The following is a 21,731-nucleotide window of genomic DNA, read 5'->3' as shown; positions in this document are numbered from 1 at the left end:
ACAATTCTGGTTTCCTTGTAGGCTACTAGCCATTTTCGTTTGTATAGCCTACAGCGCGCAAGCTTTGGTCAATTTCTGTAAAGCAACAGTGCCACCTATAGGCCTGGGATATGAAGTAACGTGTTGAGTCGTGTTGAGATGGATCCGTTTGGACGCAAATATTCTTGATACGGTTCCAGGGAAGACGGAGGAAAAAAAGATTGTTTTGGTACGTGTGGACTAGGACCTAGTGCTCTCTGACCTGCACCTCTAAAGTGGATGATGAAGATGTTATGGTATCTTAAAGGTGTCTGCCCTATGGAGCAATACCATGAGGCTTTTGAAAGCCTCTTCATATCAGTGCTGGGTCATTCCACGTCAGTTCAACCAGGGCCCACGCACTTAGGTCTCAAAAAATTCTGAAAAAATTACCAGGTGTACCTATGTTACCCAGGAGACACACTGTAAAATTACTCTCATGTAAGATCAATACTTTCCAAGATACAGCCAGTTTTACAGGGGGAGGGGGGTGTCGATTTTGTTCGGCCTCTTTTTTTGTCAAAGTTCACAAGCCCACAGCGCAAGAACTAAACCATGTAGGAGGATGCATGGTCATAGCTGTCCCTCAAAGTTGATACAACTTTTATTGGAGTTTTTGGCTGGGCTCTGTTTAAGCCTTCAGAAGACATATTTGTACTCAACATAGGCTCTTGATTTATTTTCCTTACTGAGATAAGTAGAAACACTCTCACAAAAAGCAATGAACAGAAAACAAATCCCTTCAGGGTCTGAACAGCAGACCTCACAAGTCTGAAAAATCATTTTGGTTATCATTTTCAGAGCACCCAAACATCTTGTGGGAATATACAAACAAACCCGAACAAAATCGACACCCCCCTCCCCCTGTAAAACTGGCTGTATCTTGGAAAGTATTGATCTTACATAAGAGTAATTTTACAGTGCGTCTCCTGGGTAACATAGGTACACCTGGTAATTTTTTCAGAATTTTTTGAGACCTAAGTGCGTGGGCCCTGGTTGAATTGACGTGGAATGACCCTGCTGCTCTGTTCATAATCATAGGGCCATTTGATATATGAATGATGTGCAATACGCTTTGTACTCCGTAGTTTCATTGTTTCATCATAAATCTCCTGTAGGTGATCTCTGAATGTTACCTTATTACCATAGTTGAATTTGTGCTATAATCATAGAGGCACATTGTGCTCCTTACACAGGAGGTAAAATTGGTAACATGCCCCAAGATACATTGGCTGATCCAAACATCCCAGATAGCAACATGCTTCAGTAACAGCATATGTGTGCATATTAACTGTTAAATACAAAGACAGATTTAGTGGTGCCACCATTGGAAGATGTGAATATCTGGTCATAAGTAATGTTGTAGTCTCCAGGTTTCCCTAGCTAAATAAACAGTAAGTGAAGGGGAAAGGGGAAGCATACAGAAATTTCAAAGCATTTTACATACAGTACATTTTCTGATATTTCAAAAAGCCCATGTGCAATTAATTCATGCTACCGCTGCTGATAATTCAGTGCTTTATAGGCAACTAATCAGTTCAAATCTACTGTGCTTTTATGTTGTGCCGCTTTTAAGTGAAATAACAAACTTAACACGGTGGTTACTTATTTGGAATTGTCTTCTTGAGAATGCCCTGTTCTAGCTATGAGATTTCCAGAGTGATATTGACAATGAAACTCTCTTTTGCCTTCTCTTTCAGCTGAACAAGCAGCAGTTGCAAGCCGTAAAGGAGCGTTTCCAGGCCTTCCTACGTGGTGAGACACAGATTGTAGCTGATGAGGCTTTTTGCAACGCCATCCGCAGCTACTATGAGGCAAGATTTCTATATTATTAATGCAAGCTTGATTTATGCTTTCTCCCAATCGTAATAATTAGCCACTGTAGAACTCATGTCATGGTTCAACTGAAATGGCCTAACAGGGTAGCTTGTTGGTGTAGCGGCTGCCCTGCTCCTGGTGTAGCGGCTGCCCTGCCCCTGGTGTGCCACTGGCCCTGCCCCTGGTGTAGCGGCTGCCCTGCTCCTGGTGTAGCGGCTGGTCCTGCTCCTGTGGTAGCGGCTGCCCTGCCCCTGGTGTAGCGGCTGCCCTGCTCCTGGTGTAGCGGCTGGTCCTGCTCCTGTGGTAGCGGCTGCCCTGCCCCTGGTGTGCCACTGGCCCTGCTCCGGACTTCACCCTTGAATGGTTGTTTAAGAAAACACCCACTTGTATGTTTGTTTCACGTTGTTTCCTGTGTCAAACACTGGTTCACTCCAGTGAAGAAAGATGAGAATTCTCTCTGCATGTTACTGTCTGATGGATAAGAGGATTTTATATCTGCTATTATTGTGATCATGACCCTGTCTGGCAAAAGATTGGAAATCAATGATCTTTTGAATGTGTGTGTGTGGGACGCTGAATGAGCAGGCCCTTGAGAACGCCAGCTCTACATAATGCTCTGTCTGTTACTTAAAAAGGAATTTATCTTGAATTGTTGTATTTCTAGGAAATGGTCAGCTTATTTGGATGAGTTCACTTAGTCTCTGTTCACTACATTCTCATATCTCCATTCCTCAGGGAGAGAGGTTAAGTATGAGGCTGGGGGAAGCAGTTATGAGGTAGAGGGGAAAGCCATTCTAATCAGATTAGGATCTAATCATTAGGATTTTAAAGGTGGATAATGTAGTTCATTGTCACAAAGCTTGTGGCAGAGCACTCTAGTCTAGAGTTTATGCCCAAGCCACACTGAAGGCCCCATCACCCATGCAGCGGAGCCTGGACAGGGATATGGGTAATAGATGGGCATCTGAGGAGGGTAAGGTGTGAGATTGAGTGTATGGAGTCAGAAGATTGGATAGATAAGGAAAGGCAGACTGTGGAGGGATTTGTGTACAGTACAGTGGTTCTTATACTGGGGGGTGCCAAAAATATCAGAGGGATCGCAAAATGATTTAAAGTCTGAATTAAAGACATTTTCTAAAGGTTTTAGAAATCCCCTTTAATAGAACAGGCAAAGGAATAGGACTTACAGGGGAGATACAGGGGGACAAAACAAAATAGATTCAAATAAAATCAAAAAATGATCAGAGACCCCAACATCCATACTTTCTAAGTTGGAAACATTGAAACCATAAGACAATACTAGGTCTAATGTGTGGCCTTTCTGATGCGTCGGGGCCATAACAGATTGCACAAGATTGAAAGAGTCCACAAGGCATTAAAAAGTCCTTAATCAAAGGCTTTGATGGGCAACAGATGTGAATGTTAACCCATTTACTCCTAAAATGCCTGCTAAAAACGCATATAGAATCCTATGGCATTCTAGACTAAATAACCTTATTTCTTGAGGGTTTTCTGAAAACATACTAAAAATTGTCAATGTCTACCAAAATTTAATATCTAAGCCTCTGTAGCACCTAGAAACATGAAATAAAAAGCATGCTGCGCTACGCAGCATCCAGCGGGAGAGTCAATGTTGCGCTATGCAGCATCAGGCGGGAGATGGAATGTTGCGTCATGCAGCATCCAGCGCGAATGGGTTAAAATCCCCTAAAATCATGAAATTGTCAGAGTGAGAGGCCATAAAAGATAGTAGATCAGCAAATTCTTGAATAAAATTACAATTAAGCTTAATTTTTGGTGGTCGGTAAACTAATGCACAGAGGAGGGTGGCATTTATCTTTACAAGCTGTACCTCAAAAGTGGAGAACACATCAATTTGTACAATTCTACATTTAAAGTTATTATTGTAAACAGTGACCAGACCACCTCCACGACCAGTAGCCCTAGGGGAATTCATGAAGCTGCAGTGAGGAGGGCAGAGTTCACCAAGTGGAATGACGTCATTACCACTGAGCCAAGACTCTTGTTATAGATAGATTGTGCGTTCAATAACGCAAATTTGACGGGAGGAGGGTCTTCGGATGAAGGTCTTGCGGCGGTTCAGACGCAGTCTGACATGGTGATGTGACATTCTCAGCAGCTCCATCGAAGCTGTCCAAGATGTGAGAGACAGATTCTCGCTGCGTTGTTGGTCGCTGTAGATTCTCCACTGACACTGTAGGGAGCTGTTTGTTGTTTGATGTGCGTGCGTGTGTATGTGTGTGTGTGAAAACACACACCAATACCGTACATACATACAAAGAACACAACTGGGTACATACTATAGATATTAATTTCAAATGAATTGATCAATGGCTGGGTTCCAGAGATATTTGAAATGATGGGTATACATTTCTGTATCTAATTAATTAATTTTCCTTTTAGAGTCCTGGTTTGTATATGTTTATGGTTATTCATATTATGACAGTGAGCTATTGTTATTATTCTGTTAAGATTATTACTATTATTAGTATTTCATGTATTTGACTGTAGACTCTAAATTATAGTGTTTATTGTTATTATAGCTGTGTCGCTTGGGACAGATGTGTCTGCTAAGATCCATAATCATGACTGCTGGTTGCATAGTGGTTTTTAAGGCATGGAGTCAATTCTCAAAACTGTACATTTCAAAGTGCTTTGTTACACCTTACAGAAGCATTCTCTCAGCTGAAGTGGGATCTTGGTGTTTTGTTGGAGCTGCTTAGTAGTCAGCACCAGTGGTCAGGAGGGTTCATTCTGATCAGCGTAAGAAAGTTACTTTGATCATTTGTTCTCACATGATGTCAGAACACCCTCCCTGCAGCTTTTTTGGTGCAGGGCCAAGTGCTTTACTGTTCGACAGAAGGATCAAACCCCTCAGGACTAATCAATCACCAACATGAAGGGGAACTATGAGCCAAAATAGTGGGCTCTTTGTGAAACCATTTTAAAACCACCTCTACCCTCATTTAAGGTTCTACAGTGGAGTGGAGACTTCATTCATCCCTTTCCTTGTCTTTACAGACAAATTCTGGAAAGATTTACTAAGAGAACCACCCTGTGAACAAAGATTATATATAGATGATATAGATGTGAGGAACAAGAGAAGAGGAGAAAATAAAACGTAAGTGTGTTGATACAAGATCTGCATTGTCACTATGGGATATAAGGCCCACAAACATATACATGGTGTCAGAAGTTTGGTGACAAGAATCTGGAAAGGAGAGGAATAACGAGGATGCAGAACCAGTGAAGCCGGTGCATCAACAGACTGCAATAGCCCACCGAGTGCATCAACAGACTGCACTCAGGCACTTTTGGAATTTTGTAACAAATTGTCTACAGACAAAAAACATTCTCTGTGCCTCCACGGATGTAGCATGAATAAGGGCAAGCGCGTCAAACAGCTGCTGCAGATGATGTCGTCTCCTGTTCGTGGCCTCGAAGAGGGACAACTCTTTGGTAAGATTTCTCATCAGGTCACTTTTTCTAATCTTGTCCAAGGGTGGCTTGTAGTCATTGAGATGGCCTGCTGCAGATATACTGCCAAGTCCACTTCACTGGAGCTTCCCCGTATGTCCTCGATTTGCCCCCCTGGTGTTGCACACTTGATGTCCCCTCTCCTGCTTCTGAAGATACACCAGCTCTCTCTTGCTCATCTCTGCTCTTCATCATCTCCATGGCAGTGACTGGCAAACAGATGCTTAGCAAAGTTGTCTTGGATTATTTTGACCACAGTATATGTTTTGATGGCATGCGGAAGACATCAGAAGGCACCTGTGAGGATATAAAAAGTCGGCTATCTAAATTAAGTCATACATTCCCCCTCTTCTATCTTAATTAATAATGCTAATTTCTGTAAAAAGCCCATCTGTACAGAGACAGCATGTTCTTCTGATCAGCGTCAGACGTTGTGTCACTGCCATCATCCTCTTCCTCGCTTTCAATTTGGCTGGCAGTTGCACAAGCTCCTAAACTTTGACATCACTGATGCTCCATCTGTAGTGCTACATGCAATCTGATCGTTCATGTTCAACTTGAATAGTTGTAGCTGAGTTGACCAGCTGTTTCACTCTCTCGGCTTGCATGGTTCCTTGGACCCTGACCACTCCAAGGTTCCAATAAGTCTCCAAACCATGCAGGTTTGCGCTCATCAATCTTTTGTATTGAGAAGAAGTGTAGTCATCATTCGTCAGAGAAAAATGCCCACCTTGCTTCACCATGTTTTCTCCACCAGCTTGTCCTTCTCTCAAAGCGATTATGTGCTGTGAAATTTCAGAGGGACTCTTTGGAAGAATATGGCCATCTATCTTTAGTGCTAGATAGGTGCATTTTGCCATGCTGTGCAGTGAAGTTGAATGAATTAGAGAATTGAGAATAAATGTGATGGGTGTTACCATACTACAATAAAGGCACAGGACTTCCCACAAGTCTGCCTTGGAGCAATGCATGCGAGCACAATGTCTATTTTATTGAGCTAACTATTCACTTTGAAGATGTGATGGAGGAAGCCTTTGAAAGGAAGAAGTTAAAGTATGCTGAACTGGTAGCAGAAGTAAGGGAACGTGACTAGCAAGCACACACAAGACCAGGGGAGATACTGTAGGTGCTAGAGGCTTTGTAGCAAAGTCAGCCACAACACTTCTGTTAGATTTTGGTTTAATGGACGGTCACTGAAAGGAGCTGTAAAACGGTTATCGGAGGCTGCTGACTCTAAGGTGTGTGAAATCTTGTCACTGTGAGAGGTATGTTCTGGAGAGGTATTTGTTGGTGCCCACATCAAAGGCTTGTGGTTTGGTTATGTGTATGTATGTATATGTATGTTGCTGATCGAAACCTAAGCTGATCTTTAATCGTAAAGATTTTAATGCGGAACATGTTTGTTTTCTATGTTTATTTTCAATGGGTTTCATCATTCGTTTCTAATAAAGTCATTACCACAACATGTCCTTACCACAACAATTCGTATAGTACAAATTTCACCTAATATAAGGCTGCTGCTGTAAAGACTGTTGCTGATGACATTTTTGACATTGATAAATGGCAGCTAACAAGGTTTGTTATTTTAGCTTTCAGTATCATATCATACACATGAATCCAACAGTAATATTAACTTATTTTTTATTAAAAGTATTTCAAAATACACAATTACTAAGCGGTTACGGTAAGGACCCATAATTAATACTTCAAGAGAAGATCTTGATCTTTACCTGGCTTTTTCTAACATTTGAGTCACCTGGTGTTGTTGGTAAGCACATGTTCACCACTTGTTCACTAGATTTGTTTTGCTTTGTAAAATAATTACTATGGGATTTAGTTTAGACTTGCAGTAAGGACTTAAAAGTAAGGGACAGGTGCATTTTGATTTTAAAAAAAATCATAAATGAGGAGTAATTATATAATATTTGAATATGGTCTAGAGTAATACTGTCTGTGAAACAATTTAATTTGAAATAATGTAATTTTGCAATTGAATTAGCTTGTTTTATATTTTTCAATACTGCGGGACATGTACAAAAGTGGTATTTGGACCCCTAAAATTCTTTAAAAATCTTATAAAAATCTAATTTTCTTTACATAATATTTTAGAGACACAGTGTATATATTTATCAAGCATCATATGACATATTTTGAAAGAAATCCAATATTTCAGTACAGGGGCGTAAAAGTGCTAGCATGACGAGTCAGACGCACATCAAGATGTTGCATTTGTTGCTGTCTGTCCACTAGCCGCTTTTTACTTGTCTTACTGCCTCACTGTTTGCATGCTATATTAGCACATATGCATAACCCCTCCCTCCATGCCACAGCCAGATTGTGGCCACACTTAAGGTTTTTCTATATTTTTTTTAAATTACCTTGCCTACTCTCTGATATGTCCATATTTATTTTATGCTGGTCTCTAGACTTTATTCTTGCACTGTTGCACTTACTCATTTTCACCATGACACTCACTCACACAGAGCACCTTACCTTACTTACTATGCACAGAAAATCACAGGCTCAGTTCCTGCATCAGGTTAGACAGGTAGGGTCTCGCGCCAAATACTCAAGGCCGTGCGGGTGCGTTAGTTTTGGGCAACGTAGTAGTCAGTCATGGAAGAAAACTCGCACACCATTGTTTGCCGTTGAAAAATAAATAAACAAAGTGTTTAATCCATCCACCGACGTGCTACCAAGTGAGGTCTGTGGACCGAAACGTTTGTCACCTCACTTGGTAGCACATCGGTGGATGGATTAAACACTTTATTATTATTTATTTATTTTTCAACGGCAAACAATGGTGTGCGAGTTTTCTTCCATGACTGACTACTCAGTTCCTGCATCAGTCATTGCAAGCGCCTCTTGAATAATCACCCACTATGTGGATACTGTTTTTAGAATTTATTTAGATTAAGTGTTATATAAATTAATCTAAATAAATAAATAAATATAATAAAGTATCTATCTATCTATCTAGCTAGCTAGGCTATAAGTCTAGTAGTTGCAGAAACACTTTAGCTGGAATTGTGAAATGATCTTGATTGAATTTCTCAGGAATCCCATTTCCTTTGATTTCAGTTCAGTCAGTTGATTAAATTAGCAATTTACGTTGATGAGCTTGCCCTCAATGCTATGCTATATGCTGTTTTCCAGTGTATGCAAAGGCATATTCTGAATTTACTCAAAACTACACCGATTAATGTCATTTTGGTCCCCAACGAAAGTTTACACTCATTATCATCCAATAGACCCTAGGTTGTTCTTAGTCCAGAGTTCTCCTTTAAGTGAGAAGATGTTAATATTTCCAATAGAGCATGACTGAAGTACAAAATGGCATCACACCACCCGGATGCTTTGTAGAAAAGCTCTCACAAAACTAAACATCAGGGGAAGTCTATAATGGGTAAAGGAGACCATCAGAATCCATTCATCACCCTGAGAAATTCTGCAAAATTCAACAGCTGAAATGGAAGTGCAAGTGTAGGAGTCCATAGCATGCTGTAAATGACTAGTTTTCTACAGCATACTCAAAAACACAGACATATACTTGGCCAGTAGAGAATGTCAGATGTATTTTAAAGTGTGCCCAGAGTTTTAAACAATCAGGAGTTTCTTCACATCCAGACAGGTACTAATCATCACAATAATTTGATATTTAAATGCCCTCCACACACAGACAGATATGTACGCAAGTGCATTTCTAAATTTGCAGCAGGTTACTTAGCAACATGTGGATGTTTCAGAAGAAAGCGCTTTGTGTGCAGTCTTTCTTTGCTACAATGTAAGTGACCTGGCACAATAAGAGCCAAAAGAAAGCTGTGTTTTCATTCGGGTATATCTCTGACGAAAACATGTCAAGCCATTTATTCATGGCAGTGTCATCATAGATATCATGTTTGTGTGATGCCATGCTGTTGCTACCCTATGAAACATTGGGCAGGCAGATTAAAGTACAAAGTTTACACTTGGGATGGATGTTGGGATTAGCATCAATGTGCTGACAGCAGCAGACCCACATATTGTTTGTATGTATGTGAGAAAGTGTCTAGTGTCTACCTTCAATAGGTAAAATTTTATTTCAATTAGGGAGACAGTAAAGCAGTTTATTTCTTGTGCACATTTAGTATACATTTATATCCTGACTACAAAGTGACACATGATGATAATCTGTCACCACCTGTCCTGTTGAGTGAGCCACAGGATACCAGCACCAGTTTCTTCAGCACCACAATACCAGTTTCTTTGATGTTAAAAAAATAAGATTGACTGGCCAGACATGTTGTTGAATGAGTGTCTAATCTCTGCAGGATATTTTCCAACCCTCCTTCACTGCTCAAGACTTCACAATATGGTGTAGGCCTATGCAATGCACGGCAGTGGGCTGCTCAGTAGCAGCCTTCATGCACCAATTCAGCAGCACCACATTCATTGATATCTACATACTGCATGTTGACATATCCTAAATAAAGCTTTAGTTCATTTTTATATTTTTAGTGCATTTTACTGAATTTTAATGTACTGTTCCATATTTTGAGAGAAGGGGGGTATGGATTTAATCTACTAGATGACCGTTCCCAGACACAGTTATCCATACATTTCTGATCTGATTTTAGATTTTGTATTGAATCAAATCTTGAAAAGATGTGTTCTAAACTTTTTTGGATTTTTTTGTTCCTCGATTCCTCAATTCAGGGTGGATTTCAGTAACAAAATGCAATAAAACTTAAAATTAGTCAAATAATATAGCATTTTGTCATATATTTGCAGTTGATTTATTTAACTGTTACTGTGATAAAAAGAAAAGTATTGTCGCTTGCATTTATTTATTTGTTGCTGATCAGATGAGGGGTCTGATGAATCTAAAAATGGAAGGGGATGTTTATATTGTTTTATTGTGCTGTTTTTTGTTGCCTCAGATAAATAGTCAGTATAGGCCTCACCTCAGCAGCAAGCTATTTTTAGAATGTTCTGATGTTTTCAACTGGGAACTGCTGACCGGTGTGGTTTCCAAGCCTCTAAAAGTTTTTAAAAGTTATCTTATTCTCAAAGCTTGAAAACTTTTAAGATATTGATTTTCGTTTCCTTTTAACCCTGACTATATCATTAAGACAAATTGCTCTCATGTCTGAAAGCTGAAATATTCTGTCTGGGCAGCTAACAGCTAAACTAAGCATAAATTGATCCCTTCAATGACAGTGACAGGCAAATTGCTGATTGTGATTACTACATGCATTTTCCGGTACAGGCTCAAAATCATACTCATTTTTGCTTATGAAAATTGATTTGCACAGCATGCAGTAGTCAGGCAGGAAATTAGCTTCAAGAGGCTGAATGACTAGGTGCACTTACAAAGCAAGAGACCACGCACAGGCGCCAGTGTTCAGCACCTGACACACCATGGTAAAAATACTAATAATGGTAAAAGACTAAATGATTTTAACTGAATAATAACAATAATAATTATTGCTAGAACGAAGGGTATTCGGTAAACCATTCTACCAATGAGGAATCACAGATGAAGGTAGTCTTGACTGTGACATCCTAGTGTTGATAGAAGGCTGACAGAGCAGACACTCATCAGATGATCGCAGTGGATGAGAGGGGCCATAAAGCTGGATCATAGAATTCAGATAACAAGATGCTGACTCACTAAGTGCCCTGCAGGCCAGAGTGAGGGATTTAATTTAATTCTGGTTGCTATAGGAGCCAGTGAAGAGTAACAAACATGTATCTACATGTATATCTTGCCAGCATGCTTACAAAAATGTATTTGACTCAAAGATGCATTATTGGTTAAAGACAGGGAACCGTTAAAGACAGGGAACACTCTTGTTCATCCTGATGTACAATAACACAGGATTAGATTGCTTTGTGTCTTGTTAACTTTTTAGGTTGATGCCCTTTTCATTAGATGTTTTAGACCCATTATACACCCTCACAGCCTTGAATTGCGCTGGATGTGCTGGATTGTCACAAGTATAATTGAAACTAGTTTCCCTTTTACACAGCAAACTCTGTAGTTGTGTATTTACTGCCCAGAGATTCAGAGACAAATTACCATTAGTGAGCTCGGTGAACAAAGTAGTCCCAAGCACTTTAGGCATTGGCTTTGAAAGCCTGACTCGGTAATAATTTAGGCCCACTTTTCCTCCTTTTTTCAATCTTAGCAGACCTAATAGCCTACCTCCCTCACACAAGCTCTTTCATTTCGCACCAAGTCAAATTTAAAGGTCTGGTCATTTAGCCTTGTCTTAGGTTGGCTTCACACTGGTTCCATTTAACTGAGTGTGATTAGTCCCCCCCCCCCCCCAACCCTGAACCAGCTGGTCTTCCATTTTTGTTTGTGGTCCTGGGTCTATGTCATAAACATTAGCGTCCATTTACCAATATTGCTTGACAATGTCACAAAAACGGCAGTTTATTTCCTGATTTTGGAACAGATAGCATTTGAACTGCAAAGGAGTTCTAACAAACCGTACCCCAAACCACTGTTTTCTAGCGGACCTGGGTCCGCACCCGGGTTTGATAGACTGAACCGAACCATCGGTCCAAACGAACTCGGTACGGGCCAAACGGTCAAGTGTGAATGCGCTCTTAGTCAAAGAAAAGTGTGTTGTTTTCGTCAATGAAACCTGTTTACGTTTTAGTCTTTTTAGCTACTCTGGCTGACACTACATGCTTGCTTGGCAACATACTGCATGCTGTAAAGTTGGTTTTAGAGCTCTGAGAATGATACAGTAAACCAAGGCTAAAAGTACAGAAAACCCTGACACATCTATAAACACCAGATCTCCATAAATAGACACAGACAAAACACAGCAGAGGCAAACATTTTTGTACCATATAGTCTAAGCTATGATGGGACAATCCTGACAACTCAGCTACACAATTCGTTAATAACTAGTTGAAAGTCCAATCAACGTCTTCCTCTCAACTTATCAGATAGGCTAGCTATAATTCTAGAAGTACTTTTGAGCTGATTGTCTAAAGTCCTGTGCTCAGCTAGAGCATTGCAGCTTTTCAGCGGTCATTAAAGGTGCAAACAGCGATTGTACACAATTTCAAGCCCATACATTTTTTTGTCACATTCAGCAATTATCTCCTCACGACCCACTAGCTGCCCATTCCAGTACAATGTAAAAAAAAATGGTCTCTGTAGTGAGCCCAGGCTCCAAAAACTGGAAAGAAACAAAGTGGGGGCAGCCTGTCCCCAAAACAAAAACAAAACCCTGTGTGGTTTCTGGAATACTGAAGGGAGGAATTACCTTCCGGGTGTGTTTTGTTTGGTCCTTCGTTAAAATATAATATGTGTTGTTTTAAGAAAAGCGTCTGCTAACACATTTAAATATAAATATAATACAACTTCCTGCGCAATCTCTGACTATACCTTTAAGCATCATCTACTTTCTCTCCAGGATTGCTTTCAAGGTTGATTGATGCACATTGCTGCTGGTAACCTCCGTAGTCTGGAAAACCTTTAAATAAATGATTTCTTTATTTAAGACTTTTGTCTATCTGTCTCAGGAAACCAGGTAGTGCATGCCAGGTAGCTGCTTCTCAGAAATGTTACCAAAGAGTAACTTTTTGCAGTTTATACATTGCTAGTGTGACATACTGCTTTGATGTTGCTGTTTTGTTCAACAGTCCGTAAGACGTTTTACACTTACAGTATCATATTATGCTCTGTTGGCAGTGCTAGGCATCTGCTTTTGCTTTCCATCATGTTCACCCATTGCCTTAATCATACGGGTCACTGCCGCAGTGTCGCTTGAGAAAGCTGGTGCAGATATTGATGCAGCTAATTAGCAACAATAGGCAGCACTGGGCAAATGCTCATTGTGTACTGGGTGCTATCATGTGTTGAACCTTTCACTATTCCACAATAAATTCAATGCAACATTTCAAAGATCAATGTCACAACTAACCATATAACTTTGCAGTAGATGTTTAATGCATGAGGGATCTGATAATGATCTGCAAATGAGTCTATGCTATCATTTATCTACAGGAGCCACTGAGAGTTAAACAAGAACTGTATAGAGTGCTTAGATTTGTTTGTGTATGTCTGCGCCTTTGTGCCTGTGCATATCTTATCTTATGGGCACATGGTTGCGTGGATCATTATCTTTTTATTTTGCTGCTCCACTGCAGTGAAACATCATGCTGTCATGCATCTGGGCTTCATGAGACTAGATGCAGGTATTCCTCAAAGCAGCACATTTCTACACATCAATGAATATTTTACAATATTTTCCTCTCTTCTGCAGGTGCTCCTATCGTAACCATTTATTGTATTAGGTTTTTTTTTTTATTATGCCATTATATTGATATACTGTAGGTATATATTTTGTGTGTGTGTGTGTATGAGTGAGGGAGAGGGAGAGGTGTTGTTTTTGAGTCTGTAACAATGGCTTTAATAATACAATCAAGTGCTGTGAACGGTGTCTGTCTTATTAATCTCTCATATTAATCTCTTTACTGAGAAATTGGAGGGGTTCAGTGCTCTGTATGTTATAAATAATTAAATGAGATTTGAAACTGCCAATTAAGCTGAGTAGTAGGGGGGAAGGAAGTCCCTTGGTGGCTGATTCATTAGTAATAATGTCTGACATTTGTCGTGTTACAAAATGGAGGCATTAAGCAGGTGCCCTCATAGTTTCTGGCAGTCCCGGATGTTTCCACAGGTGGCCAAGAGCTGTGACATTTACGGCGAGGGCTTTTGAGATGGGGTTGTGTGAGATACAGGAGCACGGCTAGCACAACAGAAAGGAAGGTGGCAATAGGTCAAACCGATTGAACCAGATTTGAATCATGATTAAGGGGCTTAGCGGGTCTTGTTATTGAGCAAAGCTGGTGGTGTGTGTGTACACTGTATGTGGAAAATGGAAATTATTTGGTGGTTTGAGTGCTCCTTGCTACAGTGCTGTTGGTTTGCTTGACAAGTTCAGGGAGGGTAGCATGATAAATGCACCCTTACCCAGTGGTGCCGGCAGGCGTAATCCTGTATGCACTGTGCGTACAATTTTTTCACGGCTTTATTTGTGAAATCATTCAATATTAACCTACAACAATAAAAAACAAACCTGTGGTGGCTAATTTAGCGGCCTGGGCCCCGCATGGTGCGTACTATGGAATACAACCGTAGCGGCGCCCCTGCCCTTACCTGCTATAATTGGTTGGCCATTATTGGCTTCACAAATGCTAGTGGGAGCCATGTCCCTTCAGAGTGGCAGGATTGGCCACTGGAGAACATTCAGGAACAGGAATGTTCAATTTTTCAATAGGACACAATAAACAATAGAATTATACTGTATGTGAACTATTAGGATGCGTAGCTTTTTAAGCAATAGCACAAAAGCAAACTGTTTTGACAGAAAATATAAGCAAGTTGGCATGTAGGTAATCTACATGCCAAAAAAATGTATTCACACAATCTGCTTGGAGCCCAATGATCGGCAGGGATCCCCTGATAATCAGATGAAATAATTAATTTTGTTAGTGTAAAGCATAAATGAAAACATTGGTGGAAATATATTTAAATACAGTACATCATTTTAGAGATGATTCACATGCCGGGAAATGTGACACAGAACATGTCCTGTGGATGTGGGAAGTGTCTCCATGTTGTGATTGGTTACGTCATCAGTACTGTGCGTGGAAATGAGCTTTTTGCCTCTGCCCTGGTGGAAGTAGATGCTTAATCTGCTGTAGCCTGAATGTAGATGAGAAGCTTGTTCTTAAAACATTGGTAATTCTCGCCTGTATCACTTACCTGATAAATCTTTGTTTGCACATTTCATATTTCAAAGCATGTCATACTGGAGTGCTGTAACATATCTCAGCTCAGATGAATGCAGTGGCAGGTGGGTTAATGACTGTTACAACATCCAGGTATGTTAATGGAACAAGATGAGTGGATCAACTGTTTTGCCGTGGGCTACATCATGTTGATATCTGAAGAGATGACCCTGTGGTCTTAAAGAGTTGTGGATGAGGGGATAGATGTGTCCAGAATCTGGAGCACTTGCAACAGCCATCCCAGTATTGCCAGTCTCCTGTGAAACAAAAGCGCACACTGGAAAAAGAATAGGCCATGTGCCTTTGTGATTCTAAATTAAAAGAACAATATGTACACCTTCTTTATTGGCTTTATTTTTATTGGAAGAACATAATATGGTGCAATTCTGTAAAGCGAAAGTGGGGTATGACAAAACTGATTGAAGTTATTTAGAATGATAAATGATAGTTATAGCAATCATATTACAATCAAGCTGTGTACAATCCCAGGTGTTTTACAAGATGTAGCTGTCCGAAGCTCCTACCTTTAGCTCTATCTTCTAATTTCTTCATGTAGTGGGGAAAGTTTTGAAGAATAAGATTATTATAAAGCAAAAAAAATGTATTTACTGATTATTATTTTAATTCCATGTCATGTTGTGCCTTCATATTTTCATCATGCTCACATGATTTAAACAAAACAGAAACCAAATCCCTTTCTAGGGACAGTTTATGAATTTATGTGAAATAAAACAGAACAAAACAGAAGACAGTTACTTATTTAAAAGTGCATTTACATGTTGCTGTGCTTTGCTGTTGGCATCTCTGAGGTATAGATGCAGAATGGATGTGTCCCTGTTTGGTGAGATTGACTGGCTGAAGTGCTTTTGTTCCGTTCCATTACTCCCAGTGAGGAGCAGTGATTTGCCTCCATCTGCTGTGTTCTTCATGCTTCAACAACTTCTCTTTCCCCTAAGACTGCACCACCGGGCCAAGGAAATAAATAAATTAATGGATTAAAGGTGTTTTATTATTATAAGCGGTATTACAATTTACTAATGCTACAGCTTTATCCATATGGATTCTAATTTCACCTTTATTCCACCTTTTGCCATGGTTTAGGATGTATTCAGCCGAATTTATCAAAATAGAAAATAAATTGAAAAAATCAAATGATCCCTGTTGTTGGTAGCCTAGAAATCTAGACGCACCCTAGCAAATTAAATTTGCTGCCAGGGCTAGTCTAGCAACTCTCCGTTGGCTTGTGAGCTCGAAAAATTAAACTTCTATCAGGACAATCAATTTGTGTATAGAGTCGTTAGGCGGGCTTAACATAATGATTGATGGCAGAGTTGCAACGGTTTGGCTTGAATTCCCTGCTACTTGAAAACAAATAAGATAATGTTGCTGTTGGCAGTGTTGTTGCTGCGAACAGTGTGACACGAGTTAAGCTTTTATTAAGTTGGCAAAAGTTTGAACTAGCCAACTAGCTCCGCTGGTGGGAAACGTATGGGACTCATAACGCTGTCCTATTGCGTGCAGAGAGAATTTGAAAGACAACCGATAGATAGATAGATAGATAGATAGATAGATAGATAGATAGATAGATAGATAGATAGATAGATAGATACTTTATTGATCCCTAGGGGATTATCCCGCCCCTCGGACTGAGCACTTCAAACGGTGAGTGCCCAGACCCTACATTTTAATGTGGGTCTGGCTCGTCAGGCTATGTTGTTGGCCCAAAATGATAAGTAATGGAGTGCCTCTGTTGTCCTGTTGTCCTCATAGGGCTTCCTGAAGAGCGAACGTGTGGCCCGGATGGTTCAAGGGGGCGGCTGCTCCGCCAACGACTTCCGTGAGGTCTTCAAGAACAACATTGAGAGACGGGTGCGCAGCCTGCCTGAGATCGACGGCCTGAGCAAAGAGACTGTGCTCAGCTCCTGGATCACAAAGTTCGATGCCATCTACCGGGGCGAGGAGGACGTGCGTCGTCACGCCCACCGGGCGCACTTCAGCGCCGTGTCCGAGCTGATCCTCAGCAAGGAGCAGCTCTACGAGATGTTCCAGCAGATCCTTGGGATCAAGAAGTTTGAACATCAGCTACTTTACAATGCCTGTCAAGTAAGTGGCCTAAAGAATAAGCTATACTGTTAATAACACGTCAACAACTGATAACCTACTGTAATAATCTATGTTTCTTTTTCCATGGGTTGGGACCCCATGTAGGGCCACCTAAAATTCAAATAGGGTTGGCTGAGATACTGGGTCTTAAAATTGACCAGTACATTACATACGAATATAGTTAATAAAACAAATATCAAAACAAATATCAAATATAAAAAAACTCATGAAACTTTGAGACCTTGTATAAAGAGATGTGTGCCTCTCCTACTAATGTCCAGTGAATTCATTAAGGCACAGGTGGACTCCAATCAAGTTGTAGAAGCATCTCAAGGACCATTGCTAGAAGTAGGATGCAACAGAGCTCAATTACAAGCGTCATAACAAAAGGTCTAAATACTTATGTAAATGGAATATTTCAGTCTTTTATTTTTTTATAAATTTACAAAACACTCCAGAAATCTGTTTTTTTTTTTGTAGAATGTTGGAGTATTGTATGTAGATTAATGAAAAAAAAAAAGAAAAAAAAATGAATTGAATCCATTTTAAGATGAGTCTGAAACATAACAAAATGTGGAAAACTTGAAAGGGTCTGAAAACTTTCTGGTTACACTGTACTTCTAAACCATGCCATAAATTTTAGGTACAAACATGCAAATAAAAATACAAACACACACACACACACACACATGCATACATACATAGAGTGGCGTTATCGGTGTCATTCTAATAAATGAGGGCATGTAACTGATAGCAGAGAGGAGAGCTTGTGTCTGAGGGGGTCTAGAGGCACATGTTGGGGGCTGCTTGCTCAGGTGGGTGGGTGGAGAACCACAGCTGGTCCCATCTGATCAGAGAGGTCAACAACCCCAATCTGGTCTGAAATGGAAGGAGAGAGCAAATGGCAAAAGGCAAGAAGGAGTGCGAGAGGGAGAGTCAGCTCCCTGTCATCCACCCACCTAATGAACACATCCAGCCCCTCTAGCCCCACAGAGCCACCCTGTCAGCTCTCGTTAGCTTGCAGCAGTGGGGGGAGTGAAAAAGGCTAGCAGGTGAGCTCACAGCAAGAGCTAATAAATTAGCACCAGCTCACTCACAGATGGTGCTGGATATTCATCTTCCTGTGACAAGACAGACATGTAATCAAAGCCAGTGGCTTTTTTCATCAAACCCTTTTGGTTAGTTCAGCCAACCCCTTCAATGCAGCAGCCGTTAAGAGGTCAGTGACAGCAGATGAATCATCCTTTTTGCCTCAACATAGGCTACTTTTAATGTGATAGCACTGAAATGCACTCACTGGCAGCATGTAGTCATGGTATTAATCATTGGTAACCAAACCTTAAATTAAGTTTTGGATCATCTACATTATACAGTATCCATGTTTTATGTAACTTCAACATTTGAAGTAAAATTGGTAAACAATAAGATAAAGCTAACCATCATGGCAATATAACCTTGGTAATATCAGTATCACCAGGTTGTTATACAAGTTTGAGTTGCTGGTAAGTGCTTGCTCTACATTTATAAGGAATATTTGACAAAGGGTGTCAGAGAAACTGCAACTGACAGTTCCTTTGAAGCTGTCACGCTAATGTTTTGTCTCTGATTGGATTATGGACAGAAGCCTGGGAGGGACATGTTATGTATAACTTCCACTGCATGTCTTCCTGATAACAGAATTGGACTGACTTAAAGAAGAGAGATACACTTTTAAAATTTAGTGTGGCTTTATATTAGTCCTCAACCATTTTCAAAGTGCTTAAACCAAAACATCTATTCAGAAAGTACAGTACAGTCTTTGTTAAACAGCGCCACAAAGAGAATTCAACTAGGATTAACATGTATATTAACCTTTCGATCACAGTTGGAGGCATGGAATTTTACTGTAGGGTTTTACTATGATTAATACCCTTGCCAAGTTACAGGTAGCTTTGGAAATGTACTTGTGTAGTTGGCCTTCAGATATAACATGGTGAAGAGCTACTGTATATTCTGTTGAGAGAAATATTCACTATATGTATTTTTAATCGAAAGAAATTGACATTCATAAATTCCTGAAACCATACTCCAGGTGTGTTGCAAGGTGTAATTACTTATAGTGATGACTTTGGGTCTGTCTTAATTAATCCCTTTCTAGGTAGTCGACTTGCCTGTGCTCTTTTGCTCACCATAGTCAATGTGAACACAAACACTGAATGCATTACTGCCTAATTAGACATCGATAAGCAATAGGTTGATTACCCACATTCCAGAATTCTAATTACCAGAAATGAACATTGACAGCATAATTAGTGGCTAGTCTACTCTGAATCAGTGACCAGCCTGTAATGAATATTCCAGATACAGCTTATTATAGATTCTATTATAGCATCACAGCATACATCCCAGAAAGTCAACTAAATGTTGGTAGACATTTGCATGATTTTGAATGTAAAGTCAACTAAATGTTGGTAGAAGTTTACACTTGCACTTGCTTGGATGCACCGATATTCATATCAGTATATTGTATGATCTGTTCAGTCTGACAAAGACACATCTCTGAAGAGTTGTTTGTGGATGTTGGATTTGACTAGAACTTTGCTTAAGGGGGATATATGCCATTCTGTGTGTTGTTTGTTTGTTTGTTTGTTTTGGAATACCTACGTTTGGAAAGTTGAAACTGTTCATGTTTCCCCACATTTGCAAGGGAAATTAATAGACTGAGAGGTGTCTAGACATATTGTGTATCACCAGATGCAGCTGTTGAACTAGCAGTGTGCTGCAGTGCTGGGTAGTGTGAGAAAGTGAACTGTGTTGATTGGGCTTGTCATATTTCCAGTTTCTTGACATATGGCATGTGGAGGGCCTGTGCTCTGACAGGGCAAGACTAGACAGCCCTGGGCAGACCTGCATCTCCTGCTTAATGGCTGGAGTTGTGAAGCTCAGCTCAGGGTCATGCCACAGGTGCCAGAAAATAGCCCTCAGGTGTTATAATCAACCTACACACACACACACAGACACACAATGTGTGTGTGTGAGTGTGAAAAAGAGAGTGAAAGAGTGAGAGAGAAAGAGATGGCATTTCCTGATGACTGAAAGCTATTTGTCAGTTATCAGTTCCACCAAACTACACTTAACATAAAAGAGGGACGATTTTCATCCATCCTGAATCTAAATGTGAGATCACTTTGTAGCCATCTCTGTTTATGCAATTACCATGCAGTTTTGAGATCGTCACAGTGATCAGAGGAGCAGCTCCTATATACTTTGCTACCACATAGTTCTGCTATTACTGAGATATCTTGTGCTCAGAATCAGTAGCACTCTGTAGACTTATCATTTAGGACAATGCTAGATAAAAACTACAGCTACTGTACTCTCCTATCTAGATAGATCAAAATAATTATCTATGACAATCCCCTAAAGTCCCCTCTTCCTTACCTAAAGACTATGTGGCCATTTAAACTCCCAGATCTTGAATCTACATCACTATATTTCATGTTTAAAGGCTTACTCTTTTGCTGAAGGCAGTGCCGTTACACTTGAAGTGTCTAGACTTATTAGTATAATAAATGCATGCCATGCAATTATGCAATCCATAGTAGGAGAACAAAGTTAACATTTTACACCAACTTTATTATCTTAATAGCATTGCCTACTGCCGTGGCCTACTGGTTAGCGCTTCGGACTTGTAACTGGAGGGTTGCCGGTTCGAACCCCAACAGTAGGATTGGCTGAAGTGCCCTTGAGGAAGGCACCTAACCCCTCACTGCTCCCCGAGCACTGCTGTAGCAGGCAGCTCACTGCATTGGGATTAGTGTGTGCTTCACCTCACTGTGTGTTCACTGTGTGTTGAGTGTGTTTCACTAATTCACAGATTGGGATAAATGCTGAGACCAAATTTCCCTGACGGGATCAAAAGAGTATATATACTTATACTTATTGTTTCAATTACAGATGCTCTTAAATTGCTAGATGAATATATACACAGTTATTAATACACTTGATGCATAAGTACCTGCAATACTTGAATGAATTTAGTTTTAATGTTTTAATGTTGTGTCTTCCCTTAGCTGGATAATGTGGACGAACAGGCAGCACAGATCCGCAGGGAGCTGGACGGGAGGCTTCAACTAGCTGAGAAAATAGCCAGGGTAACCCTAAAGAACACACACACACACACACACACACACACACTCAAATATGACCATGGATATATCTCTATATGTAAATTGAGAGAAATTCAGTAGAGCAATATTGACTTCACTCTCCAACCAATAGGAGCGGCGATATCCCAAGTTTGTGTCCAATGACATGGAGGCCATGTATACGGAGGAGCTCAGGTCTGCAGTCAACCTCCTCATGGCCAACCTGGAGAGCCAGCCTGTAGCAAAGGACTTCAAGCCCAAAATCAAGCCCAAGCTCACCCCCATGAACAGCTTCTTGGACATGGGTGAGGAAGGGGACCTCCCCCTGTCCAAATCAGATGTGGTGCTCTCCTTCACACTGGAGGT

General features: G+C 40.4%; 1 protein-coding gene across 3 annotated transcripts in view; it reads left to right on the top strand.

Moving 5' to 3' along the window:
* The window catches only part of cadps2 (Ca++-dependent secretion activator 2), a 94,606-nt gene that overhangs the window by 10,931 nt on the left and 61,944 nt on the right, over nucleotides 1-21,731 (top strand). For all 3 annotated transcript variants that reach the window (XM_042109771.1, XM_042109770.1, XM_042109769.1), the window contains exons 2-5: nucleotides 1,719-1,832; nucleotides 16,906-17,238; nucleotides 21,291-21,371; nucleotides 21,499-21,729. In XM_042109771.1, the coding sequence (XP_041965705.1) occupies nucleotides 1,719-1,832; nucleotides 16,906-17,238; nucleotides 21,291-21,371; nucleotides 21,499-21,729 (759 nt within the window). The remainder of the gene's footprint in view (nucleotides 1-1,718; nucleotides 1,833-16,905; nucleotides 17,239-21,290; nucleotides 21,372-21,498; nucleotides 21,730-21,731) is intronic.

This window comes from Alosa sapidissima, chromosome 11 (genome assembly GCF_018492685.1).
Source record: "Alosa sapidissima isolate fAloSap1 chromosome 11, fAloSap1.pri, whole genome shotgun sequence".
Taxonomy (NCBI): domain Eukaryota; kingdom Metazoa; phylum Chordata; class Actinopteri; order Clupeiformes; family Clupeidae; genus Alosa; species Alosa sapidissima.
Note: the sequence above shows the minus strand (reverse complement) of the source record. Positions and strands in the feature narration are given on the sequence as shown.